Below are 20,880 nucleotides of genomic sequence, written 5' to 3'. Positions count from 1 at the left end.
CTTAATTACGAACTATGACGCACTCTTAATAGTCGGCGACTTTAATTTTCATGTAGATAATCAATGTGACCAAAAAGTAAAAGAATTTATGAACCTCCTGGACTCTTTTGATTTGAGACAGCTCGTTAATCAGCCTACACATAAAGCAGGTCATACGTTAGACTTAGTAATTACTAAAGGACTAAAAGTTGATATAAAGCAGGTCATTGATACGGGTCTTTCAGACCATTTTCTTCTACTTTTTAATATAGAAATAATGATAGAAAACACTCATGAGAAGCATATTGTTAAAAAACGCTTCTTTGACTCATCAGCAACTTTAAAACTTACAAACATTCTAACCAATCAGTCCGTTTATAGTGCCAACTATAATAGCGAGGAGAATGTAAATAGTAAGGTGGAAAGATTTAATACTAAAGTGAGGGCTGCTGTTGACATAGTTGCACCTGAAAAGACAGTTAAAAAATCTTCTAGCATTGTTATACCTTGGAAGACCCAAAGAGTGTCTGATTTAAAGAGAACATGCCGTAGAGCTGAGCGTAAATGGAGGAAGACTAAACTAACTATTGACTATGAGATATTAAAAGTTAAAATAACAGAATACAATAACACAGTCCGTCTTGAGAGGCGCTGCTATTTCTCTAAGCTTATAAATAACAATGCTAGTAATCCCAGAGTCTTATTTTCGACAATTGATCATCTGTTAAACCCAGGTAACTCAAAGGAATGCCTCCTAAGTACTTCCAGTAAAACCTGTGAGGCTATCGCTGTATTTTTCAATCAAAAAATTAATGATATTAGAAATAACATAGTATATCTCCCCAACACTAAGGATCCCCCGAAACCCCAGTACTCCATAATAAATAAATTAGAGTCTTTCACTAGGATAGATTTACCTGATTTGCATAAAATAATTTCTCAAATGAAACCATCCACCTGTGCCCTTGACCCAATACCAACAAATTTTTTCAAAGAAGTATCGGGTGTGCTTATTGATAATGTTCTTGACATAGTAAATTCGTCATTAGATACGGGGGTCTTCCCAGACTGTCTTAAGACTGCGGTAGTTAAACCCCTACTTAAGAAAAATAATCTCGACCCCTCTTCTCTTGAAAATTATAGACCCATCTCTAACCTGCCTTTCTTAAGTAAAATTCTAGAGAAGGCAGCCATTATGCAGTTAAATGAGCACCTCAATAAACATGCTATTCTTGATAAATTTCAGTCAGGTTTTAGAACAAATCACAGCACAGAAACTGCACTCGTTAAAGTAGTAAATGACTTGCGGGTAAATGCAGACAGAGGCCATTTATCTGTTCTCATCCTCTTAGATTTGAGTGCCGCATTTGACACTATTGATCATAATATTCTTAAGAATCGCCTTAGTCAATGGGTGGGCCTCTCTGGCAGTGTCTTAAACTGGTTTGAATCCTACCTGGCAGGGAGAAAATTCTTTGTTAGTTGTGGTAATCATAACTCAAAGACACATGATATTCTATATGGTGTTCCACAAGGCTCTATCCTGGGTCCGCTGCTCTTCTCAATCTACATGCTTCCATTAGGTCAGATTATCTCGGGACATAACGTGAGCTACCACAGCTATGCTGATGACACACAGCTGTATGTATCAATAGCACCTGATGACCCTAAATCTCTTGATTCGCTAACACAATGTCTAACCTGTATCTCAAAATGGATGAATAGTAACTTTCTCAAATTAAATAAAGAAAAAACCGAAATCTTAGTGATTGGCAATAATGGATACAGTGAGGCTATTAGAAATAAACTGGATGCATTAGGATTAAAAGTCAAATCGGAGGTAAAAAGCTTAGGGGTAACCGTTGATTGTAATCTGAATTTTAAATCGCATATTAATAAAATCACTAGGACAGCATTTTTTCACCTAAGGAACATAGCAAAAGTTAGACCTCTTATATCATCGAAAGATGCAGAGAAATTAGTTCATGCGTTTGTCTTTAGTCGACTAGATTACTGTAATGCACTCCTCTCAGGACTACCCAAAAAAGACATCAATCGTTTGCAGTTAGTGCAGAATGCAGCTGCTAGAATCCTTACCAGGAAAAGAAAATCCGAACACATTTCTCCAGTTTTGATGTCACTACACTGGTTACCTGTGTCATTCAGAATTGACTTTAAAATTCTGCTTATGGTTTTTAAAGCTTTAAATAATCTCGCCCCGTCTTATATATCGGAATGTCTGACACCTTATATTCCAAATCGCAACCTCAGATCCTCAACTGAGTGTCTCCTTAGAATTCCAAGAGCAAAACTTAAAAGAAGTGGTGAGGCGGCCTTCTGCTGTTATGCACCTAAAATCTGGAATAGCCTGCCAGTAGGAATTCGCCAGGCTAATACAGTGGAGCACTTTAAAAAACTACTGAAAACACATTACTTTAACATGGCCTTCTCATAACTTCACTGTAATTTAATCCTGACACTCTGTATATCCAATTCATTATAATAACCATTCAAAATCTGTACTAACCCCTACTCTCTCTTCTGTTTCCTTTTCCGGTGTCCTATTGGTGGTGGCTTGTGCCACCACCATCTACCCAAAGCACCATGATGTTCCAACAATGATGGATGGATTAAAAGCCAGAAGTCTGTATAACCATCAGCATCAAGTGACTCCGTGAGAACCCTAACTACAAAGAGGACTATTTCATTTATGTTAGGTAGAATGCCCAAAGGGGACTGGGCGGTCTCGTGGCCTGGAACCCCTACAGATTTTATTTTTTTCCCCAGCCTTCTGGAGTTTTTTTTTTTGTTTTTTCTGTCCACTCTGGCCATCGGACCTTACTCCTTCTTATGTTAACTAAGGTTGTCTTATTTTAATTTCTTATTTGTCTTTTATTCTTCTTTTCTTCATTATGTAAAGCACTTTGAGCTACTTTTTGTATGAAAATGTGCTATATAAATAAATGTTGTTGTTGTTGTTGTTGTACAAACATCTGCACTGTATGCATTAAAATTTTTTGCGGGATGCGCTGATCAGGCTGCTTTTCCTCAGCTACATGCAAAGCGCAGTACTGATTAACTAGCATACGAAAGGAATCTCACACACCCCTTGCTGTAAGCAAGGGCCGGTTTATACTTCATACTGTGAACACATACTCACACACATCATGGCTGCCATGAGTTCCCAGCGTTCATTTGACACGTCCTTTGAGCTCGTCCTCAGAAATTAATGTGATGCGTGTTCAAGTTGCAGTACCAGCAAAAAATCGGGGGATGCAGTGTGATCAAGTTTGAACGTGATGTCAGAGTCTCTGTTTACTATCAACATATGACAGCAAGCCGCTTTGTCGATCCTACAGCATCGATGTGTGTGCTTCGATGTTTGATGTGGTGAAGCAAAATGCTGACATACAAATGTATTCGTGGTGCTTTTCTTATGCATCACATATTCCCCGAAAACAATAACGTGATACATTTTAAAGGTCTCACATACCAGCATCAGAATGTATGAAAGTGTATTTGGGACCCAGTGAAAAAGTCTTATTTTGTGATTAAAGTGGAAATTTTGACTTTAATCTCTAGGTGAGGGATGAGACAAAGTGCAGTTCAACAAAACCTCCATGATGAATACAAAATTTGGACAGCGTTTTCCCTCGCCCGGACGTGGGTCACCGGGCCCCCCCTCTGGAGCCAGGCCTGGAGGTGGGGCTCGATGGCGAGCACCTGGTGGCCGGGCTTGCACCCATGGGGCTCGGCCGGGCACAGCCCGAAGAGGCAATGTGGGTCCCCCTTCCCATGGGCTCACCACCTATGGGAGGGGCCAAGGAGGTCGGGTGCAGTGTGAGTTGGGTAGTGGCCAAAGGCGGGGCCTTTGGCGGTCCGATCCTCGGCTACAGAAGCTGGCTCTTGGGACTTGGAATGTCACCACTCTGAAGGGGAAGGAGCCTGAGCTAGTGCGCGAGGTCGAGAGGTTCCAGCTAGATATAGTCGGGCTCACCTCGACGCACAGCTTGGACTCTGGAACCAATCTCCTTGAGAGGGGCTGGACTGTCTACCACTCTGGAGTTGCCCCCGGTGAGAGGCGCCGAGCGGGTGTGGGCTTACTTATTGCCCCCTGACTTGGAGCCTGTACATTGGGGTTTACCCCGGTGGACGAGGGGGTAGCCTCCCTCCGCCTTCGGGTGGGGGGACGGGTCCTAACTGTTGTTTGTGCGTATGCACCGAACAGCAGTTCGGAGTACCCACCCTGGAGGGGGTGCTGGAGGGCACACCTTCTGGGGACTCCCTCGTACTGCTGGGAGACTTCAATGCTCACGTGGGCAATGACAGTGAGACCTGGAAGGGTGTGATTGGGAGGAATGGCCCCCCTGATCTGAACCCGAGTGGTGTTTTGTTATTGGACTTCTGTGCTCGTCACGGATTGTCCGTAACGAACACCATGTTCAAGCATAGGGGTGTTCATATGTGCACTTGGCACCAGGACACCCTATGCCTCAGTTCGATGATCGACTTTATGGTCGTGTTGTCGGACTTGCGGCCACATGTCTTGGACACTCGGGTGAAGAGAGGGGCGGAGCTGTCAACTGATCACCACCGTCTGGCAGAGCCCCCTGTCAGAAGTAGCTTCAACTCCCACCTCCGGCAGAACTTCGACCATGTCCCGAGGGAGGTGGGGGACATTGAGTCCGAATGGGCCATGTTCCGTGCCTCTATTGTTGAGGCGGCTGACCGGAGCTGTGGCCGTAAGGTAGTCGGTGCCGATCGTGGCAGCAATCCCCGAACCCGTTGGTGGACACCAGCGGTGAAGGATGCCATCAAGCTGAAGAAGGAGTCCTACCGGTCCCTTTTGTCCTGTGGGACTCTGGAGGCAGCTGATAGGTACCGGCAGGCCAAGCGGAATGCGGTTTCGGTGGTTGCTGAGGCAAAAACTCGGGCATGGGAGGAGTTTGGGGAGGCCATGGAGAACGACTTTCGGACAGCTTCGAGGAGATTCTGGTCCACTGTCCGGTGTCTGAGGAGGGGGAAGCAGTGCAGTGTCAACAATTTGTATGGTGGGGATGGTGCGCTGCTGACCTCGACTCGGGACGTTGTGGGTCGGTGGGGGGGGGGGGGGGGTACTTCGAAGACCTCCTCAATCCCACTAACATGCCTTCCAATGAGGAAGCAGAGCCTGGGGACTCGGAGGTGGGCTCCCCCATCTCTGGGACTGAGGTCACTGAGGTGGTCAAAAAACTCCTTGGTGGCAGGGCCCCGGGGGTGGATGAGATACGCCCGGAGTACCTCAAGGCTCTGGATGTTGTAGGGCTGTCTTGGTTGACACGTCTCTGCAACATCGCATGGACATCAGGGACAGTGCCTCTGGATTGGCAGACTGGGGTGGTGGTCCCCCATTTTAAGAAGGGGGATCGGAGGGTGTGTTCCAACTACAGAGGGATCACACTCCTCAGCCTCCCTGGAAAAGTCTATTCGGGGGTTCTGGAGAGGAGGGTCCGTCGGATAGTCGAACCTCGGATTCAGGAGGAACAATGTGGTTTTCATCCTGGTTGCGGAACAGTGGACCAGCTCTACACCCTTAGCAGGGTCCTGGAGGGTGCATGGGAGTTCACCCAACCAGTCTACATGTGTTTTGTGGACTTGGAAAAGGCATTCGACCGTGTCCCTCGGGGAATCCTGTGGGGGGTGCTCAGAGAGTATGGGGTACCGGACCCCCTGATAAGAGCTGTTTGGTCCCTGTACGATCGGTGTCAGAGCTTGGTCCGCATTGCCGGCAGTAAGTTAAACCCGTTTCCAGTGAGAGTTGGACTCCGCCAGGGCTGCCCTTTGTCACCGATTCTGTTCATAACTTTTAGGGGTGTTGAGGGGGTCCGGCTTGGTGGACTCAGGATTGGGTCACTGCTTTTTGCAGATGATGTTGTCCTGTTTGCTTCATCAGGCCGTGAGCTTCAGCTCTCTCTGGATTGGTTCGCAGCTGAGTGTGAAGCGGCTGGGATGGGAATCAGCACCTCCAAATCCGAGACCATGGTCCTCAGCCAGAAAAGGGTGGAGTGCCCTCTCAGGGTTGGGAGCGAGATCCTGCCCCAAGTGGAGGAGTTCAAGTACCTCGGGGTCTTGTTCACAAGTGAGGGAAGAATGGAGCATGAGATCGACAGGCGGATCGGTGCGGCGTCCGCAGTGATGCGGGCTATGCATCAGTCTGTCGTGGTGAAAAAGGAGCTGAGCCGTAAGGCAAAGCTCTCAATTTACCAGTTGAACTATGTTCCTACCCTCACCTATGGTCATGAGCTATGGGTAATGACCGAAAGAATGAGATCGCGAATACAAGCGGCTGAAATGAGTTTTCTCTGCAGGGTGTCTGGGCTCTCCCTTAAAAATAGGGTGAGAAGCTCAATCATCCGGGAGGGGCTCAGAGTAGAGCCGCTGCTCCTCCGCATCGAGAGGAGTCAGATGAGGTGGCTCGGGCATCTGATCAGGATGCCTCCTGGACGCCTCCCTGGTTAGGTGTTCCGGGCACGTCCAACCGGGTGGAGGCCCCGGGGAAGACCCAGGACACGCTGGAGGGACTATGTCTCCCGGCTGGTCTGGGAACACCTTGGGATTCCCCCGGAAGAGCTAGAAGAAGTGGCCGGGGAGAGGGAAGTCTGGGCATCTCTGCTCAAGCTGCTGCCCCCGCGACCCGACCTCGGATAAGCGGAAGAGGATGGATGGATGGATAGAGGTTGCAAAAATGGTAGTGATTTTCAGTTTCAGATTTTTAACTCCAGCCTGATCTGTAGTAACATTATGCTTGAGTATTGAGAAATCAAATTGCATAAGAGGAAACAATGCAAACTTAAGCAATTTTGACAGTAAATGAATCTCGGAGAAATGTGGAAGTAAAGCCTTTATATATTTACTGTAACTGATAAAGGGAAATGGTTGTATGTCTGTGTTAAATTAAAAGGATAAAAAGTCTTTTTTTGCTTTTTGTTAATATGATTGCCATTTTGACAGGCATTGTTTAGTTCCAGGGCTTATAAGAGGGACATTAGTTGGTCTGTCTATACTTGATTTTAACATGGTGGTGTGATTCACTGTCAGCATGTTTCATGCACACACATTGCCGGTATAAGGTAGGTAACACAGTTAAGGCAGAAACCAGGTTTCTTGAAAATCCACATTTACATGCGCAAATAATCTTCTCGAGTCCTCCTTTGGCAAAAAATTCCAATGTCATTAAACTGCACAAAAAAAGAGTTAAAATATCATCATTGGCCACAGTGAATCCAAAAACAGACATGAAGCCACTGATGGTTTTCTTTGAGTTTTATAAATATATTTCATTAAACTGACACTTTGTTAATATGTTTCTGTTACAAGATTGCAAACCGCACACTGTCTTCTACTTGGCTGTGCTGTTGAACTAAGCAAAGGAGCAGCATGACAGTATATGTGCTTCTTGCCTTACACCCAATGCTGTTGCAATAATAGCAACGCAGGTATTTTTACTTTGAGTCTTGCATTAGGATACTTGTTACTCTAAAAAGTAATTAGACTAATTAACGCATGTTACTTTTTACGTATTACCTTTTTGCTTTTGAAATAGTACTTCTAAGTTTATCATAACACTTTCAGGTGATTAACATAAATGTAGACTTTTTTTTTTTTAATATTGAGACAGATTATTTCATCCAGGAAAAGAAATCCAGGTGGATTCTTTACCTTCTGCCTATGGCTACTGACAATGTGTGCGAAGCAGGCAAACAGAGTTCAAAGGACACGTACAGAGTTCAAAATCCTTAACAGTCACCCGATTAAGGGTTTTCATGGTTTACTAATCTGGTAAATTGCAGAGAAATTTATTTCTGTTACTAGGTTTGTCAGTGTCCAATAACCCAGTTTCTCTAACAGAAATAAGTGTTTACGTGCCATTTTAGAAACCCAAGTTTCTGTGAATAACCGGGTTATTAAAGTGCATGTATTTCACTTTTTTTCAAGAAATATTAGTTCAGACCATTTACTCTCATGAGATATTCACAAAACACTTATTATTGGGTTTATTTCATATTTTTAAGAGAGCAAAGTAAATTTGAATAGTTAAGTTTATATTATTTCATGGTAAGTTTAAAGTGTTCTAAGATTACTAATTCCTTATTTTGTTCTCAAAAATATCTAAAATTAAAAATAATCCCAGAGTTATGTTCAATCTATTTAAAAATTGCATTATATTTATCTACATTCATATTTCATCAGCATGCATTTCTGTTTTGAGCCAGTCTTTTTTCAACAAATTGACTTGTTTGTTTTGGCAGTAGCTGGTCAATGTTGTTGGGGCTTCAATGATGAATGGAGAAGTGGAGAAGAAATATGACGTTAGACTGAAGCAGGGTTTTGGTGTCAAAATCAAACTTTATAGGACAGTGACAGTCTTACAGTGCATCCGGAAAGTATTCATAGCCCATCACTTTTTCCACATTTTGTTATGTTACAGCCTTATTCCAAAATGGATTCAATTCATTTTTTTCCTCAGAATTCTACACACAACACCCCATAATGACAACGTGAAAAAAGTTTACTTGAGGTTTTTGCAAATTTATTAAAAATAAAAAAACCGAGAAATAAAATGTACATTCACAGCCTTTGCTCATATACATACTCACAGCCTTTGCTCAATACTTTGTCGATGCACCTTTGGCAGCAATTACAGCCGCAAGTCTTTTTGAATATGATGCCACAAGCTTGGCACACCTATCCTTGGCCAGTTTCGCCCATTCCTCTTTGCAGCACCTCTCAAGCTCCATCAGGTTGGATGGGAAGCGTCGGTGCACAGCCATTTTAAGATCTCTCCAGAGATGTTCTATCAGATTCAAGTCTGGGCTCTGGCTGGGCCACTCAAGGACATTCGCAGAGTTGTCCTGAAGCCACTCCTTTGATATCTTGGTTCATCTTTCAGCAGGACAACGACCCTAATCACATAGCCGTCGCCCCAGTCTGAGGTCAAGAGCGCTCTGGAGCAGGTTTTCATCCAGGATGTCTCTGTACATTGCTGCAGTCATCTTTCCCTTTATCTAGTCCCTGCCGCTGAAAAACATCCCCACAGCATGATACTGCCACCACCATGCTTCACTGTAGTGATGGTATTGGCCTGGTGATGAGCGGTGCCTGGTTTCCTCCAAACGTGACGCCTGGCATTCACACCAGAGAGTTCAATCTTTGTCTCATCAGACCAGAGAATTTTCTTTCTCATGGTCTGAGTGTCCTTCAGGTGCCTTTTGGCAAACTTCAGGCGGGCTGCCATGTGCCTTTTACTAAGGAGTGGCTTCTGTCTGGCCACTCTACCATACAGGCCTGATTGGTGGATTGCTGCAGAGATGGTTGTCCTTCTGGAAGGTGTCCTCTCTCCACAGAGGACCTCTGGAGCTCTGACAGAGTGACCATCGGGTTCTTGGTCACCTTCCTGGTTAAGGCCCTTCTCCCCCGATCGCTCAGTTTAGATGGCCGGCCAGCTCTAGGAAGAGTCCTGGTGGTTTCGAACTTCTTCCACTTATGGATGATGGAGGCCACTGTGCCCATTGGGACCTTCAAAGCAGCAGAAATTTTTCTGTAACCTTTCCCAGATTTGTGCCTCGAGACAATCCTGTCTCGGAGGTCTACAGACAATTCCTTTGATTTCATGCTTGGTTTGTGCTCTGACATGCACTGTCAACTGTGGTACCTCATATAGACAGGTGTGTGTCTTTCCAAATCATGTCCAATCAACTGAATTTACCACAGGTAGACTCCAATTAAGCTGCAGAAACATCTCAAGGATGATCAGGGGAAACAGGATGCACCTGAGCTCAGTGTTGAGCTTCATGGCAAAGGCTGTGAATACTTACGTACATGTGCTTTCTCAATTTTTTTATTTTTAATAAATTTGCAAAAACCTCAAGTAAACTTTTTTCACATTGTCATTATGGGGTGTTGTGTGTAGAATTCTGAGGAAAAAAATTAATTTAATCCATTTTGGATTAAGGCTGTAACATAACAAAATGTGAAAAAAGTTATGCGCTGTGAATACTTTCCGGATGCACTGTACTTTAAATTATTACTAATGTTGCATGTAATTTGGGTGCTACATTCAACCCTGTCCTTGTTATTTAGGAGAAATTGTTTAGTTTGATAGCATTTTGTCATTTGCCCTTGATTATTTTCAACTCCTGTGTTGCTCTTCAATAAAAAATGTGTATATAGTCCAAAAATGTTAGGTATAAAATATACCTAAAGTGGAAAGATGCCAGTAATGTTGACCACAGATTTTCAACCTTTTGTATTTTGAAATTCCCTTTGCCATAGTACAGATGGCAAATTGCAGATTTCTTTCTAATCTGAGGTTTTGTTTTGTTTTGTTTTTTTTATTTTAGGAACCTTTTCACTGAAGACCAGTGATCTAAAAGTGGGAAGGAAAGTTGAACAATGCCTCCAAGACCATCTTCTGGTGAATTATGGGGCATTCATTTGATGCCCCCTAGGATCTTGGTGGACTGTCTTCTACCTAATGGAATGATATTGACTTTAGAGTGCCTCCGTGAGGCCACACTGATTACTATTAAGCATGAACTTTTCAAGGAAGCTAGGAAATATCCTCTGTATCATCTTCTGCAAGATGAAAGTTCATACATTTTTGTCAGTGTTACACAGGAAGCAGAACGGGAGGAATTTTTCGATGAAACAAGGCGGCTATGTGATCTTAGACTTTTTCAGGCTTTTTTAAAAGTTATTGAACCTGTTGGTAACAGGGAAGAAAAGATTCTTAATAGGGAAATAGGTAAGTATTGAATAATTATAGCATGCCATTCTTCTCAAGGAAAAAAATGTTGTTTTAGTAGTTTAGTCTCAAATATAAACTTTCAGGCACTACAGATTATTGTTATAAGCAACATTGAAGTTTCGGTTAATGGGAAATGTCTTAAAAGTTTGTAGAATTTTGTTTAGCAGGGACTGGTTTTACCAGGAAGGCAGAAAAGCACATTGCAGGCTCTGCACATGCAGCATTATATGATTATAAGAAATAAGAAAAATCCACTCGGTACATACTAGCCATAGATTTGTCTTATTTTAGCTAAGCAAAAAAAATTAAACTAAAAGTTCAACCGAAATTGTACATACCGTACATCTTTTTCTTACTCTGATAAAAGTCTTCAATTTTCTGTTTAGTTCTTAAATAATCCATTATAATGTTGTGGCCTGCAAAATCAAAATTTGAATATCTTATTGCTACCTCTATGTAGCATTTTCAAATATAATTCATTCAGTAAAACAAATTCATGCAATATTTTGTATATTTAATCTAACATTATAAAGTCATTTTTTTTAAATAATTTATTAATTTTTTTTAGATCATGCAGTTTTGAACTCAGAGAATTTGATTGTCAAGTGTATTTTCCAAGATAACCATCACACCAGTGAGGCATAATTCATAAAGTAAATTCTGGTAAATAAACAAAAAAAAGGCAGCTTCTGTCCATATAGCAAATTCTTTTAGGTTGCTGGTGTAGTATAGCAAGTACCAAGGTTTAGTCAAAGTTATGCAAGAAATTAACTTGTCAGGCAAATAATATACATTGATAAAAAAATTAAATTATTGCAGGGTGTCGTATGCTCTCCAGAGGTTGTTCCCCCCCCCAAACACCCCTCCCCCACCATTGCCAGCAACATGAGAGCTGATGGAAGAATTAAAAACTTTAGCATTAGAGAAAAATAGTACGTACCTTAACTGTAAATACTGATTTAACTTTTGAAACAAACATCATCAAAACAGTAGTCTGTGGTCAAACAAGTGTCAACAGCGATGCCTGAATGGACCCCCCTGAAGTTCCAAGAGCCTCATATGTAAATGTTGCATACGCGCAAAAATGTTGCATATGCCTGTTTCCATGCACACTTTTGAGACGTATGAAAACTAAACTTGGCGTAAAGCCATGCACATTTTCATGACAGCCTCACACAAAGCACATGCAGTTTGTACTCAGTTTTGCAAATGAGCAGCATCCAGCGTCAAAATAGTGCTACTATTTCTGTGTGGTGTCCCTTTCTTTTTTACATTCACATATATGACGTAGTATACATCAAAATTAATTGCATATAGTTTACAAATTTAATTCACTTGATTATAATCATTCTGTGTAACAGTGTGATGGTGTACAGACTGGCCAAACTATTTCAACTACCATAGCTGCTTTAGCGTTGTTAGAAGACATTGCAAATGAAAGAATCAGAAGAGAGCACATATTTATAGATGACGACGATGATGATTGGCTTCTAAGTAAATTTCCAAGTACAGTAATCCCTTGCTATATCGTGCTTTGACTTTCGCAGCTTCACTCTATCACAAATTTTATATGTAAGCATATTTAAATATATATCGCGGATTCTGCGGACAATGGGTCTTTTAATTTCTGGTACATGCTTCTTCAGTTGGTTTGCCCAGTTGATACAAGGGACGCTATTGGCAGATGGCTGAGAAGCTACCCAACCAGAGCGCGCATTACGTATTAAATAAAACTCCTCAAATATATTGTGAGCACGGGGGCTGTTCGCACCCCTAGAGCAGTGGTCCCCAAACTTTTTGACAGCAAGGACCACTTTATTACAGTGGTGTGAAAAACTATTTGCCCCCTTCCTGATTTCTTATTCTTTTGCATGTTTGTCACACAAAATGTTTCTGATCATCAAACACATTTAACCATTAGTCAAATATAACACAAGTAAACACAAAATGCAGTTTGTAAATGGTGGTTTTTATTATTTAGGGAGAAAAAAAATCCAAACCTACATGGCCCTGTGTGAAAAAGTAATTGCCCCCTGAACCTAATAACTGGTTGGGCCACCCTTAGCAGCAATAACTACAATCAAGCGTTTGCGATAACTTGCAATGAGTCTTTTACAGCGCTCTGGAGGAATTTTGGCCCACTCATCTTTGCAAAATTGTTGTAATTCAGCTTTATTTGAGGGTTTTCTAGCATGAACCGCCTTTTTAAGGTCATGCCATAGCATCTCAATTGGATTCAGGTCAGGACTTTGACTAGGCCACTCCAAAGTCTTCATTTTGTTTTTCTTCAGCCATTCAGAGGTGGATTTGCTGGTGTGTTTTGGGTCATTGTCCTGTTGCAGCACCCAAGATCGCTTCAGCTTGAGTTGACGAACAGATGGCCGGACATTCTCCTTCAGGATTTTTCGGTAGACAGTAGAATTCATGGTTCCATCTATCACAGCAAGCCTTCCAGGTCCTGAAGCAGCAAAACAACCCCAGACCATCACACTACCACCACCATATTTTACTGTTGGTATGATGTTCTTTTTCTGAAATGCTGTTTTCCTTTTACGCCAGATGTAACGGGACATTTGCCTTCCAAAAAGTTCAACTTTTGACTCATCAGTCCACAAGGTATTTTCCCAAAAGTCTTGGCAATCATTGAGATGTTTCTTAGCAAAATTGAGACGAGCCCTAATGTTCTTTTTGCTTAACAGTGGTTTGCGTCTTGGAAATCTGCCATGCAGGCCGTTTTTGCCCAGTCTCTTTCTTATGGTGGAGTCGTGAACACTGACCTTAATTGAGGCAAGTGAGGCCTGCAGTTCTTTAGACGTTGTCCTGGGGTCTTTTGTGACCTCTCGGATGAGTCGTCTCTGCGCTCTTGGGGTAATTTTGGTCGGCCAGCCACTCCTGGGAAGGTTCACCACTGTTCCATGTTTTTGCCATTTGTGGATAATGGCTCTCACTGTGGTTCGCTGGAGTCCCAAAGCTTTAGAAATGGCTTTATAACCTTTACCAGACTGATAGATTTCAATTACTTCTGTTCTCATTTGTTCCTGAATTTCTTTGGATCTTGGCATGATGTCTAGCTTTTGAGGTGCTTTTGGTCTACTTCTCTGTGTCAGGCAGCTCCTATTTAAGTGAATTCTTGATTGAAACAGGTGTGGCAGTAATCAGGCCTGGGGGTGGCTACGGAAATTGAACTCAGGTGTGATACACCACAGTTAGGTTATTTTTTAACAAGGGGGCAATTACTTTTTCACACAGGGCCATGTAGGTTTGGATTTTTTTTCTCCCTAAATAATAAACACCATCATTTAAAAACTGCATTTTGTGTTTACTTGTGTTATATTTGACTAATGGTTAAATGTGTTTGATGATCAGAAACATTTTGTGTGACAAACATGCAAAAGAATAAGAAATCAGGAAGGGGGCAAATAGTTTTTCACACCACTGTAGATGCAAATTTTTCCACGGACCGGTCGGGGGGGTTGGTTGGGGGGTGGGGTGGGTATAGTTTTATACACAATTTACATAACATTTCTATTATTATTAAAGTTATTAAGCAGTTCGCATACGTTTGCAATCTGAGATTATTCTTCTTTTTTTGCATATAACAATATGCTTTACATTTGCCAATCCAACAGATTGCACATCACAAACATTAACACTGCAATCTTTTTTTCGTGTCTGCCGTTTCTATAGGAGGGTGACAATGAGTTAAATTCCAATGGATGTTTTTCAAATGTTGACAAGCAATAAGCAAAAGGAATCAATGAAAACCACAGACAACAAAAACAGCAAAAAAAAAAAAACAGTACGAGGAAAGTTCGAAGAAAGTGATTTTTTTACAATGTTTCTGTTTGGGGATCGTTGTGCAAACGTGCACAACTGAGCTGCGACCACAGATCTAACTGCTGTGTGGATGATTCGTTCAAGCATTTCAAGGTCACTTCGTTGTAATGAAAGCATCTGTTGAATGTACTTCGTAGTAACATGATTTCTATAGACTCATGTCATATGGGGAAACTGTCGGGACCATAAAAATACTTTGTTGTAATAGTCTCTCACCTCGGTCTCTCTCCTCTCTCTGCAAAGCCCCGCCCGCCAAGCGTTCTGAAAAGTCTGAGTGAGTCGCCGTTGCCGGCAGTTCTCTCGTGGCCCGGCTGTCAGACGGCTGCGGACCAGTAGTGGGCCGTGGACCGGGGGTTGGGGACCCCTGCCCTAGAGGATACGGCCGCTCCTCAAACAACGCTGAAAGATTACCTTCACATTGCTCCCTTCCTTGCTGGGCTTAAATGTGGCTGCTTTGTCAAGCGATATGCTTCCCGCACGGTGCTTCGCATACTTAAAAGATCTTAAACAGCACGTATTGATTTTTGATTGTTTTCTTCTCTCTCTCTCTCTCTCTCTCGCTCTGACATTCTCTGTTCCTGACGGAGGGGGTGTGAGCAGGGGGCTGTTCGCACCCCTAGACGATACGGACGCTCGTCTAAAAATTCTGAAAGATTATCTTCATATTACTCCCTTCCGTGCGGTTGCTTTGTCAAACGACATGCTTCCCGCACGGTGCTTCGCAATACTTAAAAACTCGAACGGCACGTATTGATTTTTGATTTTGTTTTTCTCTGTCTCTCTCACTCTCTCTGACATTCTCTGCTCCTGACGGAGGGGTGTGTGAGCAGAGGGGCTGTTCGCACACTGGCCTAGAGGATACAGACACTCCTCTAAAAAATGCTGAAAGACTACCTTTACATTGCTCTCTTCCTTTCAGCTGCTTTGCCTGACGGTGCTTCGCATACTTAAAAGCCAAACAGCCCTATTGATTTTTGATTGTTTGCTTTTTTTTTCTCTCTCTCTCTGACATTATCTGCTCCTGACGCGCACTCCTTTGAAGAGGAAGATATGTTTGCATTCTTTTAATTGTGAGACGGAACTGTCATCTCTGTCTTGTCATGGAGCACAGTTTAAACTTTTGAAAAAGAGACAAATGTTTGTTTGCATTGTTTGAATAAAGTTCCTGTCTCTCTACAACCTCCTGTGTTTCTGTGCAAATCTGTGACCCAAGCGTGACAATATAAAAATAACAATATAAACCTATGGTTTCTACTTCGCGGATTTTCACCTTTCATGGGGGGTTCTGGAATGCAACCCCCGCGATCGAGGAGGGATTACTGTAGAACCCTCTTTGACTTCTGTGCTGAACTAGTGCCAGCTTAACAAAGGCAGACTTTGAGGAGTTGTGCTCTACTTGCTCCTTTGAAAGTTAGATCCATCCTTAGGTTTTTAGCCACAGGAGATTTTCAATGTGAACTTGCTGACTGATCAGATGTTTCACAGTCATCCTTGAGTCTCGTCATGACAGCTGTATGGGATGGTATTATCCACTTGTCATCCAGATATATAAGATTTCCTTTCACTATAATTGAACTAGCAAACTTAACCACGCAATTCACAGCAACGTTCAGTTTTCCAAATGTAATCGGTCAATTGCGTACACACATTGCTATTGCAACCTCACTGGACGAGTTACATCAGCCAGAGATGAATCACTAAAAGAATGAACTAGCATTGTATCCTCTATAGAAGAAGAACTAATTAAAAATGGCAACACTACACAGTCACAGGTGCTTTTTCCAACTAGTGTGTCAAAAGGCAAGCAGTCCTTTTAAGGATAGTGAGCTACCTCAAAGAGCCATGTAAAGAGCAGAGAATCTGTCTTTTGTGGCGCTTGGCGTCTATGCTACAGTGTAAAGACTCCTTCAGAGAATGAATTTACTTGAGTAAATAGCAAGAATTTCCACTCAGTTAATGTGCTGCTCTATAGTGCACAGAAAGTGTGTTGCATTGTGCAAGCATTTAGTGTGCGGCATAATGTGGCACATAATCATGGCTTGCCCATAGCTGAAGAAATGAGGTATGATAACCCTGACCCACCAAATGATCAGCTAAATCACAGAACATTACAATTTCGTTTGAATGTAATTAGCAGAACGTAAAAACAAGTAATCAGATGCAGTATTTATTTTAACCAGTTCGTTTAATATGTGGCCATTTACACACAGTACATTTACACATAGTCCTTTCTATTCCTTAGTTCATTGGCCACATCTTTTACAGCACCCACTATTTCATTTTGTGAATCCAGAACAGCGTCCGTCAGCTCACGGCCAGATATCACCCAGCAGTTTCTGAGCCAGCACCCAAAGATGCCCTGGGAACAGAAGCACCATGACCACCTAGAGTCATGTTCTTGGCACAGGGGTCAGCTTTTGTAATATTGTCTAAAACAGAATAAACAGACAGTAGGCTGCAACTCGCTTTTCACATCAACTTTCATATCTGACCACTTATTATTTATTTCGGGCACTGTGCGAATTTCTGAACTTTCGAGTGTCTCTTCCATGCTGTATCACTCCATCGACTTCCTTTTGTTACTTATACCAATGGTTAAGCTAACAAATAGAATGTTTTTCCTTGCCTCCACTGAAATTCTTTTTCAACCCAAACATGCTTTTGCCATTGTTTTGTTAACAAAACACTGAACAGAAGCGGCTATTTATATTGGTTTGCATTTTGAAATATGCAGAGTTTATGGAGGAGTCGGGGTGGTGTTGTAGCCGCGTGCATGTGCGTTAAAATTCACGTTGATTGGGATTTATAAAGGGACAGTGCATGGAACTTTGCTTACGCGCTGTTTTATGCAACTGAATTTTTTTGTGTATACACATATTTCCAGTTTTGTTCATTCACCATGTTTTAGTGTGAATCCTATGCGCGCTGTTATACGTGAGGCCCCAGATCTCTTGGCCTAGTAGCTGGTGCTGAGACTTTAACAGGTTTGATTTACCTCTTGTAGGTCATTGTTTCACAAACCTGTGTTTAATTTCCCTAACCCTGCTTAACTCTTCAGTGAAACTCTCTAAGTTGACACACCTCACATCAACCTTTGAGATCAGAAAAATGTAAGAATCTAGGCCAAATTAATTTTAAGAGTTTCTTATTTATTAAAGTTACCAAAAAATAAAATACAAAGATAAAAGATGAAATGCAAAATATAAATAAGGAAAATTAAGAAAATTAAATTCTTACAGTGATACAGTAAAAATGCTACAGATTTAGACCATCCTTTCTATCTTCAAAATTTTCTTTAAATCTTTTCAAAACTCATTGGGTTTATATCTAGAATTCTTGCTCTAGAGTGTTCAGAAACAACTACTTCTTACTGAACATTTAGCCCACCCAGCAGTATACCGGTTCATACCGAAAACCGTTTTTTATTTTTGTTATGATATGGATGTTGCTTATACCACAACACCGGTTTAAATTGCCTAAATGACGTTCGGAACGTGGTGCAGTGGGAAACTGTTCAAGTGGGGACCTTTTTCACTGCTACACCACTAATCACAGGTGTTGCGCGGGGACTCTTTTTCACTGCTACACCGCTAAATAGGTAGTGGTAGTGTAGGTATTGCGCAGTGAAAATGGACAAAAAACATTGTGAAACTGAAGTTGTAGCTGACGATAAAGTTGAACATGATGACACAGAAGAACTTTTGCCGAAAAAAAGGAGTCACAGCCGTTGCCTGGAGATATTTTAAAAGGTCGGATGTGGACCATTATGTTCAAATGTGTAAATACTGTTTCTATACTACTGGATAATACTGCAAGCCAAGTTGTACTTGTTTTAATTTTTTTCAATACAGTGTAATGTACCTGGGTACTGTGTAATAATGTGACAACATGTTGACTTTATTCTCGACATTTCCACTTTAATCTTGACGCTTATGACGAGAATAAAGTCGACATGTTGACTTTATTCTCGTAATTTGTCATTAAAGTAGAACATCGTAAACTAAACTTCATCGTAAAATGAATATTTAATTTACTAGATTGTCTCAAACCCCGTCATAAGTTATATAGCACATTAAATGCGTTGTGTTAAGTGTTCTCCAAGCCATGTTAAATCGGTACGTGCTACTTAAACTGACTTCCTCTTGTACTGAGGAGGCGCCCGCTGCAATCACCGCACAGAATACATTCACTTAATGATATTCCTGCTCTCTGAACATTTAGAATGCTAAGATAATTACTTGGTATAATTTTCATGATGAAATGCATTAAAGCATGTATTAATCATGTGGGGGCACGGTGGCGTGGAGGTTGCACTGCTGCCTCGCAAGCAAGGGTGTCTCTGGTGTTCCCTGCCTTGAATTTGCATATTTTTCTGGTGGGTTTACTTGGCACGCTTCAGTTTCCTTTCAAAGTCATGTAGGATGTGGGGTTTTGTTATGCTATATTGACCCTGCTAGTGTATGTTTTGCTCGCATTCACCCTGCAATGTGCTGGCGACTCGTTCAGGATTTGCTCCTGCCTCACACACAATGCCTGCTGGGATGGGCGCAACCCTGAATGGATGGCATAATTAAACATGTATAACAAAGATATTTTTAAAGTTCTGAACACTCCGTGGGCTAAGTTTATAACTAGTTTTAATTTCACAAAGACGTTTATCATGTGGTGATTGGTTATGTCGAGAAAGAAAAAGGAAGGATAGGAACTGGGGTTTTGGTACGTCAGACAAACAGCACGTGCAATAAAGAAAGCCCGCTCAGAAGAACATCCATTGAATTCTGTGTTCGTGTCTCCGATCACCAGATCACAAACCCAACATTTACACAATATTTAAGTTAAAACTTTGCGATACCCATTCATACATCCAGTTTTTTGGAGCCTCATCACACCTGCCATAAAGTTCTCTACACTAAACATACACCTGGGGACCCCTTACTGCGAGGCAGCAGCACTACCACCTCACTACCGTGCATGTTTAATACCTGCTTTAATGCATTTCATCATGAAAATGATATCAGGTATTTATCTTAGCATTCTAAATTTTCAGAGAACAGGAATATCATGAAGTGAATGAATTCTGTGCTGTGATTGCTGCTGGCGCCTCCTCTTAGCGTGGAGGAAGTCAGTTTAAGAAGCGTAGTGATTAACAACTGGGTCGGGGAACACTTAACACAAAGCATTTAATGTGCTGCATTAACTTATGACGGGGTTTGAGAAAATCTAGTAAATTAAACATTGATTTTAGGATGAAGTTTAGTTTACGACATTCTACTTTAATTATAAAATAAACTATGAGAATAAAGTGCAAATGTCAACTTTAATCTCGATATAAGCGTCAAAATTAAAGTGGAAATGCCGTATAGTTTGTTTTTTTCTCTGCCTTGTGTCTGTATTTTTTTTTTTTCACCGTGGCCCTAATATGATTCCGTAGGGGTATACCACAAATAGCATTATAAATGCAAGTTGCAGTTTTTTTATTTATATTCAGTATATAGCTTAGCTTGAAGCAAGGTCCATATTAATGCAGTTTGCCTAAATGATGGTTCAGTTGATAAAGATGTCATCACCAATTTGCACTTGTTTTTATTTTAATTTGGTGAACACCTGGGCTTGAAGTAATAGTGCAACTATAAGTAATAATACTATTATTTATTTTATTGTTGTTATTTATTAGTTTAAATATTATTCAGTTTAATGATGGTAAAGCTGTTTAAAAAGTCACTTTAACGTGTCAGTGGACAGAGATGGTTAACATTAACAGAAAGTGTAGTTGGTTTACAAAAAATATTTACTATTTATTCCTTTTCTAAGACATGTTCAGTGCAATATAACTTTTGACAAGCACCTCTGAATATTTTACTAAGTCTAAATGCCTCTTTAGATAGTTGAAAATTTGTTTTCAAAGTTATAGTTTATATTTTTACAAAATTTGTTCAATAAAAAGGTTCTATGTTTTGACTGCATCTGTCATGCAATGTGATTCCTTCTCTGCATTAGTGCCACCCCCTTGAAAACTATCACTTTATGGGGCCATGCAAACCTGTATTAATACTTGTGTGCACATTAAAATGTTTTTTTTTATACAATATACAATGTTCATGACAGTGGAATAGGTTATTTTTAGCCAGTCTACTGCAGTAATTGCAGTGGAAAATGTGGTTAACATCCAGTCATGCATGGAGAAAAAAATACAGTCGAATACCGTGAAACCGAGATAATTTAGAAAAATACCGTGATATAGAATTTTGGTCATACCGCCCACCCCTACCCAGCACTTT

General features: G+C 41.4%; 1 protein-coding gene across 1 annotated transcript in view; it reads left to right on the top strand.

The window, feature by feature from the left end:
- The window catches only part of pik3ca (phosphatidylinositol-4,5-bisphosphate 3-kinase, catalytic subunit alpha), a 103,328-nt gene that overhangs the window by 6,927 nt on the left and 75,521 nt on the right, over window positions 1–20,880 (top strand). Inside the window, exon 2 of the mRNA XM_028794583.2 lies at window positions 10,359–10,762. Coding sequence (XP_028650416.1) covers window positions 10,411–10,762 — 352 coding nt within the window. The 5' untranslated portion in view covers window positions 10,359–10,410. The remainder of the gene's footprint in view (window positions 1–10,358; window positions 10,763–20,880) is intronic.

The sequence above is a fragment of the Erpetoichthys calabaricus genome, chromosome 2, assembly GCF_900747795.2.
Source record: "Erpetoichthys calabaricus chromosome 2, fErpCal1.3, whole genome shotgun sequence".
Lineage (NCBI taxonomy): Eukaryota > Metazoa > Chordata > Cladistia > Polypteriformes > Polypteridae > Erpetoichthys > Erpetoichthys calabaricus.
Note: the sequence above shows the minus strand (reverse complement) of the source record. Positions and strands in the feature narration are given on the sequence as shown.